This window comes from Pseudophryne corroboree, chromosome 1 (assembly GCF_028390025.1).
Source record: "Pseudophryne corroboree isolate aPseCor3 chromosome 1, aPseCor3.hap2, whole genome shotgun sequence".
Lineage (NCBI taxonomy): Eukaryota > Metazoa > Chordata > Amphibia > Anura > Myobatrachidae > Pseudophryne > Pseudophryne corroboree.
The window spans coordinates 745,376,640-745,389,374 of record NC_086444.1 but is presented as its reverse complement, the minus strand read 5'-3'; the positions used below and the strand labels follow the sequence as shown (position 1 = coordinate 745,389,374).

At 43.8% G+C, this 12,735-nt stretch overlaps 1 protein-coding gene across 4 annotated transcripts in view; it reads left to right on the top strand.

Moving 5' to 3' along the window:
* LOC134909523 (excitatory amino acid transporter 1-like) overlaps positions 1–11,772 on the top strand; it is a 144,288-nt gene extending 132,516 nt beyond the window's left edge. For all 4 annotated transcript variants that reach the window (XM_063916495.1, XM_063916504.1, XM_063916522.1 and 1 more), the window contains 4 exons: positions 62–295; positions 1,355–1,549; positions 2,988–3,122; positions 3,454–11,772. In XM_063916495.1, the coding sequence (XP_063772565.1) occupies positions 62–295; positions 1,355–1,549; positions 2,988–3,122; positions 3,454–3,652 (763 nt within the window). In that variant the 3' untranslated portion in view covers positions 3,653–11,772. The remainder of the gene's footprint in view (positions 1–61; positions 296–1,354; positions 1,550–2,987; positions 3,123–3,453) is intronic.
* The last annotated feature ends 963 nt before the right edge of the window (positions 11,773–12,735 follow it).

The following is a 12,735-nucleotide window of genomic DNA, read 5'->3' as shown; positions in this document are numbered from 1 at the left end:
TTAGTAACCTATGTCTTGGGCTAACAACTAATACCCTTTTCTTGTTTATTTTGGTTTATAGGTATGCTCCAATTGGAATAATGTTTCTGATCTCAGGAAAAATACTTGAGATGGATGACCTACTGGTTATGGGGGGGCAGCTGGGCATGTACACCATCACTGTCATAATAGGACTTCTCATACATGCTTTGGTGGTACTCCCATTGTTATTTTTCATTGTTACCCGGAGGAACCCCTGGCCGTTCATTGGCGGGCTCCTTCAGGCCCTTGTCACTGCATTGGGGACGTCATCAAGGTAGGTAATAATGACCTGACCTATGTTCTTTTAAGGAGTTCTTGATTCTTACATGGAGCCATTATGTGAGCAGAATTGATATTCATGAGAATGGGCATTGTCATCTTATTCCTTATAATTTCTCTGGCAGTTTGAAGGAAACCATTTGCAATATTGACCTACAGATGGATCCACGTTTATCTTGACCTTTAATAGGATTAACTGAGACTGGCCAGTCGGACTTAATCCCCTGCTGTATTGTTCTCTGTATTGTATTGCAGCTGAGAACAATAGATGAAGGGTTTATGCTAATAAGTAATGTTGTGCCTAGGCGCAGAAAACTAGTCAAGATAACTGAGGACCCATCTGTAAGCTCTAAATTTGTGACTACTCATTATGGATGCTCATGCTGCACTCATTAATTAGTTATATGACCTTGATTGGACAGGAGGCAATCACGATGCCGGCTGTTGGGATCCCGGCGGTCAGGATACCGACGCCGGAATCCCGACACCCGGCAAAATGGCACCACCCGAGGGGGAATAGATTAGTGTGCGAAGCATAGCAAGCCCGCGAGGGGACACGCTGCGTGCACCATTGGTATTCCGGCTGTCGGGATTCCGGTGTCGGTCTGCTGAATGCTGGGATCCCGACAGCCGGGATATCATATTGATTCTGATTAGACAAATGGGCATACAGACTAAATAGCACACGGTAAAAACCAAAAGAAGGGGAATTTACATTTCACTGCTTTCACTTGATCAATACTGTCTTTGGGCTTGACCACATGAGTTTTCTCTTGTTGGGTTCCAAACAGAATGCAATACAAGAAAACCCTCTAGGGAAATAGCAAGGCAAAGAGATCCACTGATCTGTGTGGTGTGCCACCTATGCTGGTTGATATACATGTATTTGGTGTTACTGCAAGAAAAGAAACTCTTGGGTGGATTTGCTTTTAGAAAAGTTCCTCTAAGTCTGCAATCAGGATCACAGAGCCCTGCATAGCTAACGAAATGTAGTCCTTATTTATAGATTGCTTTAAAAGCACATATATAATTCTATGCATTATTACTTTCTCAGTTCTGCTACCCTTCCTATCACTTTCAAATGCTTAGAAGAAAACAATGGAGTGGACAAGCGGATCACTCGTTTTGTGCTGCCTGTGGGAGCTACCATAAATATGGATGGAACAGCATTATATGAAGCACTGGCTGCCATTTTTATTGCACAAGTAAACAATTATGAGTTGAACTTTGGTCAAATCCTCACGATCAGGTAAGTTGGGGAGCATGTACCATCTTGGTCCCCTGCCAGTGTTTTAGGAATGGTTCCCTAATAATGTACTTTGTGTATGTTGGATTTCATGATCTGCTTCACACATCAAAAATGCAAGCAGCTGCTAGTCTGGCAGTTTATTCTCTATGTTTATATTATATTAGGCAGGATTTGTAGTCGCCTGGCACTGGGCAGCATACATAAAATAATGGTAAAGCATACTTTATCACTTTCCTATTTGTTCTCGGAAATCCGGGGAGGTTCTGATAAGAGATAGAGGCGCATTGCTATGAATCACGGCCCTGCCTACCTTGATGTAATGCCACAATTGGCTGCATTACCACAATTACATAATTCAATCTTCACAAATCTCGTCATCATGCCTCCTCTCACCCACTTCACGTGAGAGGAGGAGTGTTATCCACCATCCTGTGAGCCAGGAGAACTCACCCAAATACATTATTAGTATCAGTAGTTAATTAAGATGTAAAGTGACAACCATTATGTTGACTTAATAAAAAATATATGTTATTCACATTTGCCTTTCGAAATTATAAAATGGATGGACTTATTTAGTAGCGGCATAGAAATTAGAAACACTGACATTATTTCATTGCTGGGAGAAATTTAAATCAGAGCAAAGGGGGGACATGCAAACTCCACACAGATAGGGCGCTGGTCGGAACAGAACCCACTGGGAGGCAGTAACACTAGATCCCTGACCTCTTCACGCCCCCTAAACGGCGGTGACGCATCTCTTTTTTTTCTGTTGCAAATCCCCCCCCCCCCCTTCCGACCACGCTGAAATTGTGGTCACACCAAAATTTCAGCTTGATCATTAAAAGTAGGGTAGCCCACTCCCGGCGCAGGAGGTCCGCCGCCATTTTTGTGATTGCAGTGGCTGCGGGTGACATCACGCAGCCGCCCTGATCATGGCCACGCCACCCCCCCCCCTTCCGGTTTGACTACCGTCGACCCTGTATTTTAGCCTCCGTCTCCGCCTAGGAAACTGAACATTGCCGCCCCTTTCTCCCCCCCCCCCCCTCCCCCTCCCCCACTGCCTGATGAATGACTCTGCCTGATTGACAGAAATGCAGGTGCATGCGCTGGACGGGCCCTGCTCATGCGCCTACGGCGAATGTAAAAATTCCGGTTCGATCGCTCTTCGCAATGTAACCTGAATTATCCCCATTGCACACATCAGTGCTTTTTTTTTATTTTTAATGCGACTTTGTTTGCCATTTGTCACTTGTGCTAAGCCTATAGTGAACTCTTAAGGAACATTTAAAGGATAAAATATAGACAAGCAGAGAGAGGTGTGAAGTGTAAATCAGATTGGACAAGCTGCATACTTTTCATCTTCTATTAGATTATGCAGTATATTGCTTGTTCTGCTTTATTTGTGTTATATGAAATTACATCTTTATTCTCCACACAGTATCACAGCAACTGCTGCCAGCATTGGAGCAGCGGGCATCCCTCAGGCCGGCCTGGTTACCATGGTGATAGTGTTGACATCGGTGGGACTCCCCACAGAGGATATAACGCTTATTATCGCTGTGGATTGGTTCCTGTAAGTCTACAAACAGTGGGGTAGCAAAATATGGGACAGTTACCTGACTTGATACCAGAAACTGTTAGCAGGGATGAAACACTTTATTAGACCATTATATAGAGCATGCCTGTTCTATTAATAATGCAATGTAGAAGAATACTGACAAAATAACAATAATTAATATAGTAAAACATTAGCAATTCCTGACTTGGAATGAACCATTTATATTTGTCTATTTTAAAAGTGTTATATTAGAAATAGCTATTGTTGTGACACTATTATACCGTATATGACCTTCACCTTCCTGTTGTAGTTTGGTATTATTCTTTTTTTTCTCTGTGTCTTCCAGGGACCGTCTCCGTACAACCACTAATGTTCTCGGGGACTCCTTAGGAGCTGGCATAGTTGAGCACCTTTCTAGACACGAGCTTCATAAACAAGATGCAGAGCTGGGAAACTCTGTTCTAGAAGAGGATGAAAAGCCCTATCGGCTAATCTGTACTGAAAATGACATCCAGAAGCAGCCCAATAGTGAGACATCTATGTGAATGAATGGCATACGTGCCTTTCACCCTTTGTTATCTTCTCCCCGTACATGTGAATTGGATTCTTGTAACGTTTGGCTTAACTGGACCACTTGGAAGACTATTCCACTCTCTGTGTCACTGCTTTGGCAGCACAAAGGACACTCCCACATAGCATACTAGAAAAGCTGCATTAATGTCCAGAGAGGAGTTGGTGTATTTTGGACAAATACAATGGAGATCTTGTCTCCTTCATTTGCCAGGATGGTATCCGAATCCTGGCGGCATTCTGACTGTTGGGATCCCAACTGCCGGGACCCTGACCGCATCCCCATTTGCCATATACGTTTGCCAATACTGCAGTTACAATGTAAAGTGTTAATAGTCTCCGGCGGAATGGAAGTGCTGGAAATCCCATTAAGCAGTACATTTTCTTTTGTGTGTGACAAGCGTACTGTTACTACCTTTAATTTATGTGAATGGCTTTTCTTTCCCAGTTACTTGATGAAGAACATAACCGTTTGACAAGTAATGGCAGCTTCATCAGATATCTGACATTCTTTGGGCATTTATTATATTTCTTTTTAAAGGAACTTTGAACTGATGGAAAACCTCACATTTATACTAGATATTTTACAGGTGGTTCTACCATGTTCTATAGGTGACAGCTGTACTCCCATATTCTGTTCCATTCCGTAGGTGGTAGATACGATGAGGAAGACGCATTCTTTAGAAAAACTGGAATTTTCATATTATTGTGAAAACTGTATTACCTACAGAGCAGACTGATCCAAAGGTTAATCTGTTGTTGAAATACATAATGGAATGAGAAAATCAATTTGCTGTTTCATAGACTTCTAAGTAATGTCCTTAGGAGTGCTTGATGTTCTACAGATGACATTACTGATGTAATAATGAAATACCAAATTCTTTAAGATTCTTGTTCCATATAAGATTTAACTTAAGGGTCCCATACAACTTGCCTGCATGGAGGTAGTTCCCCCGTTTTCAGCTGATGCTGGGATCAGGGATCTGGAGAAATCCAACATGATAGATTTACCTGACTCACCGATTCCAACCAAAAACTGGTTGGGAGCACTAGGTCACGGATTTTTAACATGTTGAATTTCCCAGATTCCCCGACAGTTTACTGATCATTGATGTCCGATGATCAGAGCATGGGATAGTCTCACTTTCAGTTGTTTAGTCAGATTAGAACAGCAGATACAAAGCAATTATTATGAGTACTTCTTGTCAGCTAGAGCAGGGCATTTCATTGCACTTAAATATTAGATGTGGATAAAGTATTGTGTTATTACGGGTGGTCTTCAGTATGCCGGCGGTCGGGCTCCCGGCGACCAGCATACCGGCGCCGGGAGCCCGGCAGCCGGCATACCGACACTTATTCTCCCTCGTGGGGGTCCACGACCCCCCTGGAGGGAGAATAAAATAGTGTGACAGCCGGCATACCGACACTTATTCTCCCTCGTGGGGGTCCACGACCCCCCTGGAGTGAGAATAAAATAGTGTGGCGCGCGTAGCGCGGCGAGCCCGCAAGGGGCTCATTTGCCCACGCCACACTGTCGGTAAGCCGGCGGTCGGGCTCCCGGCACGGGTATGCTGGTCGCCGGGAGCCCGACCGCCGGCATATCATAGTGAACCCATTATTACAGTTAACATACTGTACAGTAACTTTTAATGGCTGCCCTGCGAGATTGAATTTCGTGTTACTATTCAGAGTTACTAAGCAGAGTGGAAATAGATGTAGCTATCTGGGAGCGCAATAAGCGTTCTCAGTTTGTCTTTCAACTCACCCCAGGGCTGTTGTCATTCCCTGCATCCAGGAATCACCGTTACCAGTGAGGATGAAAGATCATCAGGCTCTCTTGTCCGCTGTCTAATAATAGGGTGGCAGCTTTGTGTTGGTAATCGCTGAGCATGTTGGCAAACAGTTGACTAGGGTAGCACATCCTCTCCGTAATAAATGACCGGCGACTTGTATATGTGGGTATTGGGCAGCCAAATGTTAGGCTGTTTGGAGGAACAATACTGCCAGCATGCTGCTATTTTACACCACACGTTAGGCTGCAGCGCTGCATGGAAAAGAAGAGAGTCCCTTCACCCAAGTTTTGGAAATATCCTCAGTACAGCTCCGGTAGTGAGTATGAAGTATTTGCTAGTATTGACAAAGGTATCAGCAGTTCAATCAATCACAGCAGGGCAGAAGTGTCATCAGCGCGTTTCGTTCTTGTCAAAGGACTTTATTGAGATATTAGTGCAGTTAATAGTTTCTGTTTTTAACATGGTGATGGTGGCAACAAGTATATGATACCAAGGGTTATTAAAACTACCTGTTTCATGATATATAATTAATCAAAGCTATCGGGGTGACCCAAGATTTTAATATGGCCCTAGCAGGGCAAAATTTCTGGCTCTCTTTGTCAGGCCCAGGTTCCAGGCTATCGCCAGATTTTGATAATTAGGCATTCTGCCTAATAATAATACAGAACGCCTAGGAGGTAATTTAGATCTGATCGCTGCTGTGTGTTTTCGTACAGCGGGCGATCAGGTACTAACTGTGTATGCACCACAATGTGCACGCGCGTTGGACAACAACAAATGGCATCGCCGGTCAACGATGGGTTGGTGTGAAAAGTCCTATCGCATGGGCGTTCACAAGGTGATTGACAGGAAGGGGACGTGTGTGAGTGGTAACTGAGCATTTACTGGGAGTGTTCGGAAAAACGCAGGCGTTCCCCAGCTTTTTCAGGGAGAGTGTGTGATGTCAGCTCCTGCCCCGATCAGCCTGTTCTCATCGCACTGGAGGAGTAAGTCCTGGGCTGTGCACACACTGGATTTTTGCAGCTCGGCATACACATAGGATCGCACACTTGGACTGTGAATTTACACTCCCTCTGGAGGCGGCGACTATCTGAACGCAGGACAGCAAAGTTTGCAGCCCAATGATCAGGTCTGAATCACCCCCCTATTCCACACCGACTGTATTTCAAACAAAGGAGAGAATAAGGGTAATGACTGCTTTGAAAACACATTTAGTACTCTATTGTTATGATGCTTATTAGAATAGAAAAGACTGTGATATGCATTCCTCATAATGTTAATACTGTGTAATCCTATTACTGGTTTTGCACCGGTTCCTGAAATTGACTCTGTTGCAGATTGTGAGTTTTACAGAATGAGTTTGCTTTTTGTGTCACTGGGATTACGGTGGAATCCCTGGTGGAGTCTACTGTTGATGAGTAAACCCCCTTATTCCCTACACATTTGCTGGGATACTCGATGTGGAAGCGATTTAGATTAGCATTAGCCATGGCCTCTGTGGGCTAGCCACACTACACTGGCCATCTGCTTTTCTTGGTAGGCCTGTCATACTGCAGGATATAAGAAGACAGCAGGGCCGGACCTCACCTATTTGATAATTTAGGCAAGATTCTGTGGGACCCTTTGCACGCACTGCAGTCTTAAGTGCACCCAAGAAAGGAGTGTGTCGTCACCAAATATCCATGGCCTTGTGAGAGTGGATGATTGAGAAGACAGAGGGTGTCGGTGTCTCCAGCCAACAAATCTCCCCTCCTTGTTTGTCTACAGCCATCACATTCTCCCCTTATATGTCTCCAACAACATATCTCCCCCACCTTGTTTGTCTCCAGCAATCCAGTTTCGAACCCATCTTTTTAACAAGCTCTCATAATTTACTTACCTTTGCTGTCTTCCCCTGGTCTTCCCCTGCTTCTCTACTCTGCGGTGTGTTCTCTGCTGTGAAGTTCACTCGAGCTTGGGCTGTACAAGCTTTCTGCTGCTGCCTGTCACATAATACGACAGACAATGGTACCGCAGTGCCAGAAAGTCTGTACATCCCATAGAAGGACAGCCACGGTCAGTCGGGTCTTCTCAAATCTGGAGCCGGCACAGCGGAGCTTAGAAATCCAGCCTGCCCTGATATGACTTGGCTTTTCCAGATGCCCCTAGGCATTTGCCTATACTACCTATGCCTAGGACTGGGTCTGGAAGAAAGTAATTTTAAGAAAACAACAACTACTCTCTGATGTATATCACTTGCCCCAAAATAGAGTGCTGGGTAACATAAAACAACATCCTGCATCGTATGCCTCTGCAATTCAATTATAAAGCATAATGGAATAAGTTTGTGTTATATAAATAAATGTTAATACAGTCATGAATTGTGCAGAGGTATGACCTGTCAGATCTCACCCCAGGAGTTGGCTTAAGGGTCCTACACATGTTCCGCCGAGGTGCCCGACGGCCGATACGGCCGGTGTGCGACCCGGCGGCGGGGGGGGGGAGTGACGGGGGGAGTGAAGTTTCTTCACTCCCCTTGTCACCCGGCTCGATAGCAGTGCATGCTAATATGGACAAATTTATTCAATTGGCCTGCATGCATTAGCGACAGGGCACCAACGATGAACGAGTGCGGGCCGCGCATCATTCATCATTGGTTCCTACTTCCTACACACTGAACTATATGAACGTGTTCTCGTTCATTAATGAACTAGAACGTTCATATCGTTCAGTGTTATCTGCCAGTGTGTAGGGCCCATTACTTCAAACGGCAATCCTTTGTTACTTTGGCAAAGCAACAACTGTCCAAACAGTTCAACTGTATTATTACATTTAAAAATTGTGATACAATAAAAAAGTTTATTTTGATGTTAGGGTTTGCAGGTCCAAGGCCATATAGGCAATGAAACTAGACAGGTTAGCATGAGATACTGCATCCCCTTTTCCCATTTAAGAGGTTGCCATGAAATTCAGAGACACAACACCAGAATTATTTAAAATTTACTGTTGTGATGCTTTTTACTGTGTTTGTTTCCTGCCCCTACATTTGAAGTGGTCGCCCCAATAAATAATGCCGCAAAGTAGCATAGGTGCAACTGGCCATAACTGGACTGTACAAGACTATACAAATTGTAGCAAACTGTCTACACGTATATAAAATTACATGAAAAGATAAAAAAATAATTCAATTGCATCACTGTTATAAGAAACACAAACTGCTAAAAAGGTTTTTACTTAAAAAAAAGTTTTTATGTACTTAATGACCGCCCTATTACAAAATGGACCTACATACTGGATACCCAGCCGAAGTATAGTACAGTAACTCCTGGACTGGTGTTTATATCTGTGAATATACAATAACTATTAAAATGCATCAGAATTTGTAACATGTATTATTAGCTTGTAAATAATGATTGTGTTACCTATGTTCAACTATTCTGTTGTTAAGGTTAATTAATGGCCATGTTAATGCTGCTACCTGGGATCTGGATGTCTGGATGTAAATATCGTCAATTCCTTTTTTTGTGATATGACTTTCAGGATTATTTTCGTTTTTAATTTTATGTTGATGTTTTCTTTATCAATATTAGAGGAGTGTATATACTTCATGGTTAGGTTGAATTGAAATATATTAAGGGCAAATCTAATTAAGAAAAAAAAATCCCCCTAACATGGTACCAAATTGATTATTTTTTATTTTATTTTTTTGGAGTTTGTTGCTTTGCATTGCATATTATACAGTATAAATTGGAGATTTTGTGACAATATATGGGTAAAAGGCGCACAGTCAAAATTTTTTGTTTAGTTATTAAACTATCTCCTATATAACTGCCCAGATCTGTCACTCGGTGTCCCAACGCGCAGCATTACAGGGAGGTAGATGCACTAAATAAACTACACCTCCCAGCAGCCCTTAACGCCAAAGCATTCCGGCGCTAAGGCCTGCTGGGAGCTGTAGTTTATTGAGTGCATCCTCTTCCATGTATACGGCGCATTGGGACAGCGGCACTAACAATAGTGACTGGCTGCTTGGCTACTGTGCGAGTCTCCGGGAGAGCCACTGCCAAAGGAAGGACAGCAGCTTAGCTGCTTCCAGGAGGAGAAGCAGGAGAAGCATTACCCGCCCCTCCCCCACTCGCAGTACCTCCGGGCCCCATTCGCGGCACCCCCGCACACCTCCCCTCCACCACCCGTGGTGGCTCCGGACCCCCACCCGCAGCACCCCTGCACCCGCCCCTCGCCCACCCCTGCGGTGGCTCCGGACCCCCACCCACGGCACCAGCCCCTCCCCCACCCGCGGCACCCCCGGACCCCCTGCCCCATCCATGTCTCCCCGGCACCTGCCAATCCCCCAACCACAGCACCTACTAGGTGATTCATCAGGCCCTGCGTGCGCTGTTCACGCCGTTGCAAGGGGCTACGACCCCTTAACCATCGCAGGCCCTTTGTCCATGCAATATATATTCACTCACACAATTATGATTGGAAGTAATACTCCATATAATACAAATATTGCACGCCACAAGAGCGTGCAAGGGTTAAGTGGGCGTAGCCCCTTATGACGGTGTGAAGAGTGCTCGTAGGGCGCGATGAATCACCTAGTAAATATAATAAGTTCTGAATAAGACAGTTGCTTCTAAATACACAATAGGTAGCATTTAGAGTGCCATTAAATCTGAAAATCTGAAATACAATAAGAAATCCAAAAAATCTTGTAACAGTGGCTTTATCTCCCAATAAACTATCAGATACTTTGATATTTGTAATTGTCTGTGTATACTATTGAACTGTTATAAGTTACATTGGGCTTTGATTGGTTTCATGTAGTGTTTATAGAAAATTCTTTGCCATAGTTTTTTTGCTATACATTTTGTTCAGATACTTCTGTAGGTTATTGTTAGCTTTTTAATCTACATCAGCATGCATTTTAGAATTTAGTCGTTTTGTGTAGTGAATGTGTACTATTGATAATCACTGAATTCACACAAAACACAAAGACCAATTTGAACCACTAATTTCTTTAATTATAAAATAAAATCATTATTTTTCTTCCTTTCTTTAAATCAAATGTATAAACATATAGGATTAAGGTTAAAGATACATTTTATATGTTGACATTCCATAGAACTAATTCTCTCTTGGAAGACCAAACCTATGACTACATTGTTGTTTTTGGGGATTTTCATGTTTTAAAAAAACAGCTTATCAAGAATTTATTTAATAAGATGTTATTTTTCATGAGTACAGTTGAATAAAATAATTTAAGAAACAAAAGTTGAATTTATGCTAGTCTGAACAAACTTTACTCGTATTGTATTTTTAAACTTTGCTTACTACATTTTTAACAGCTGTTCTTTTAGGAGTACATTAATGTATGTAGATATTTTAAAAAGAAAAACAAAATGGATCACAATGTGTGTTTTTACTCATCAGAGATCCATATATGAACTGTAATTTTGCATACCTGACAAGTGGTATGAGTTTGGTATGCTATGTTGACAGTGGGAATGCTGACATGGTCAATAATGTTGACATTCATCTTGTAGAAAGTGATGAAATGTCAACATGTTAGAATGTCAACATATCGTTCTTGGTGGGCCAGAGGTGACTTACCTGCTCCAGCTTCTGGAGCTGTGGTAATTTGTCCATCACTTCTGGGTCAGTGCCTAGTGCCTAACTCTAAAGCTGGGTACACACTCAACAACATTTTAAATGATTTTGCCAATAACGACCATTCGTAACAAGAAATTTGTTTGATCATCCAGAGTGTACACACTACTGTATATTGCGAGCAATGTGTGCTCCCGCAGATCACTAGCAACATCCTCTGTCATCTGTACATGCAGCACAAATTCGACAATGTTGCTAACTACTAGGACCATATCGTCCAGTGTGTACACTACCAACGATTAACGTCTAATTTAAATTAGGCTGAAAACCAACAATTTGGTAGTATCAGATGACTCGTGTATATTGTTTTGGTTGTTTGTAAAATTGCTCAGTGTACGCACAGTATCGTTTGTCCGGGAGTTCCAGGGGGTCCCAAGGAACTCGTGAGTGACCTATCGTTTGCATGTCGTCTAGTGTGTACCTAGCTTAACCCTCCCACATGCAGCCTAATGTCGACTTTCTGACAATGTTGGTATTTCACGCTGAGGATGTCGCCATATTGAGTTTTGATGTTATCATTGTAGACATTGTAAATGTTGCTATTTTGACTACATGCCAGTGGCGCAGTGTGACAACACTTAATGTGGAATATAATCTTGGATGTGACTGAAAGCCCTGTGCACAAAAAATAAAGATGTACTGTATAAATGTAATTTGGATTTTCTTTTTCCTGGTTCTCGATAATTGTGTTTTATTTTGTAAATTTCCCATTACCCATTCCGACAGCTGAACATACAAACAAAAATTACATGCAATAATGGGAAACACACGGTAAAGATGGCCTTGCACAAATGATCTTACCATCTAGGTTTAAGGGACACTTGATACAAAAGGTAGTGAAAAAACAATGGTGGTATAGGTGTGTGGCTACTGTAATGACTCAGCGGCGAATTGAGTCGATGGGATCCCCTTCTGCAGGGCCGCCTTAGCCTGGCCGGTAGCCGCACTTCCAGGATTTGTGTTCCATCAGCTCTAGCTAGTGGGCACTTCTGGGTTCCGTTAGCTGGGTGGGAGCAGCAGCTGCCGGCTCAGGGCAGCCAGTATGGCGGGCTGTATGGAGGTCTGACCGGAGTGGTGTGCTCTACCAAGTATCCTAGTGCCCAGCACCAGCCGGGAAACCCACCTGCGCCAGGCTGCCGAGAACCTTGACTCCTTTCCGCAAGCTGCACTAGGACCGGGAGCTGGGCAGTGCTGGAGTCTTCTCCTTGGCTGCTGCAGCTGTAATTTACATGGCGCTGGAATGTTCGGACTGTGCCAAGATTCTGGACCAGTTCTGGGAGCTGGGTAACATCTGTGTCCTGCTGGGCTTCCTGGAGTGCGGCTCCGACTAGCTGATTGTGGGCAGAAGCTGGTCACAGAGGTAAGTGAGACAGGGTGCTGAAGGGGACACAAGGAGCAGGTAGCTGGAGTCACACAGGGGGAAAGAGGGGACACAGGGGACATGTGGCTGGAGTGACACAAGGGGCTAGATGGGTCACAGGAGGCATGTGCCTGCAGTGACACAGGCCTAGAGGAGACATGGGGCATGTGGCTGGTGGAGACACAAGGGGGCTGGAGGGGACATATGGCTGCAATGACAGGGCGGCAGTGGGCATGTGACTGGAGTGGTAAGGGCC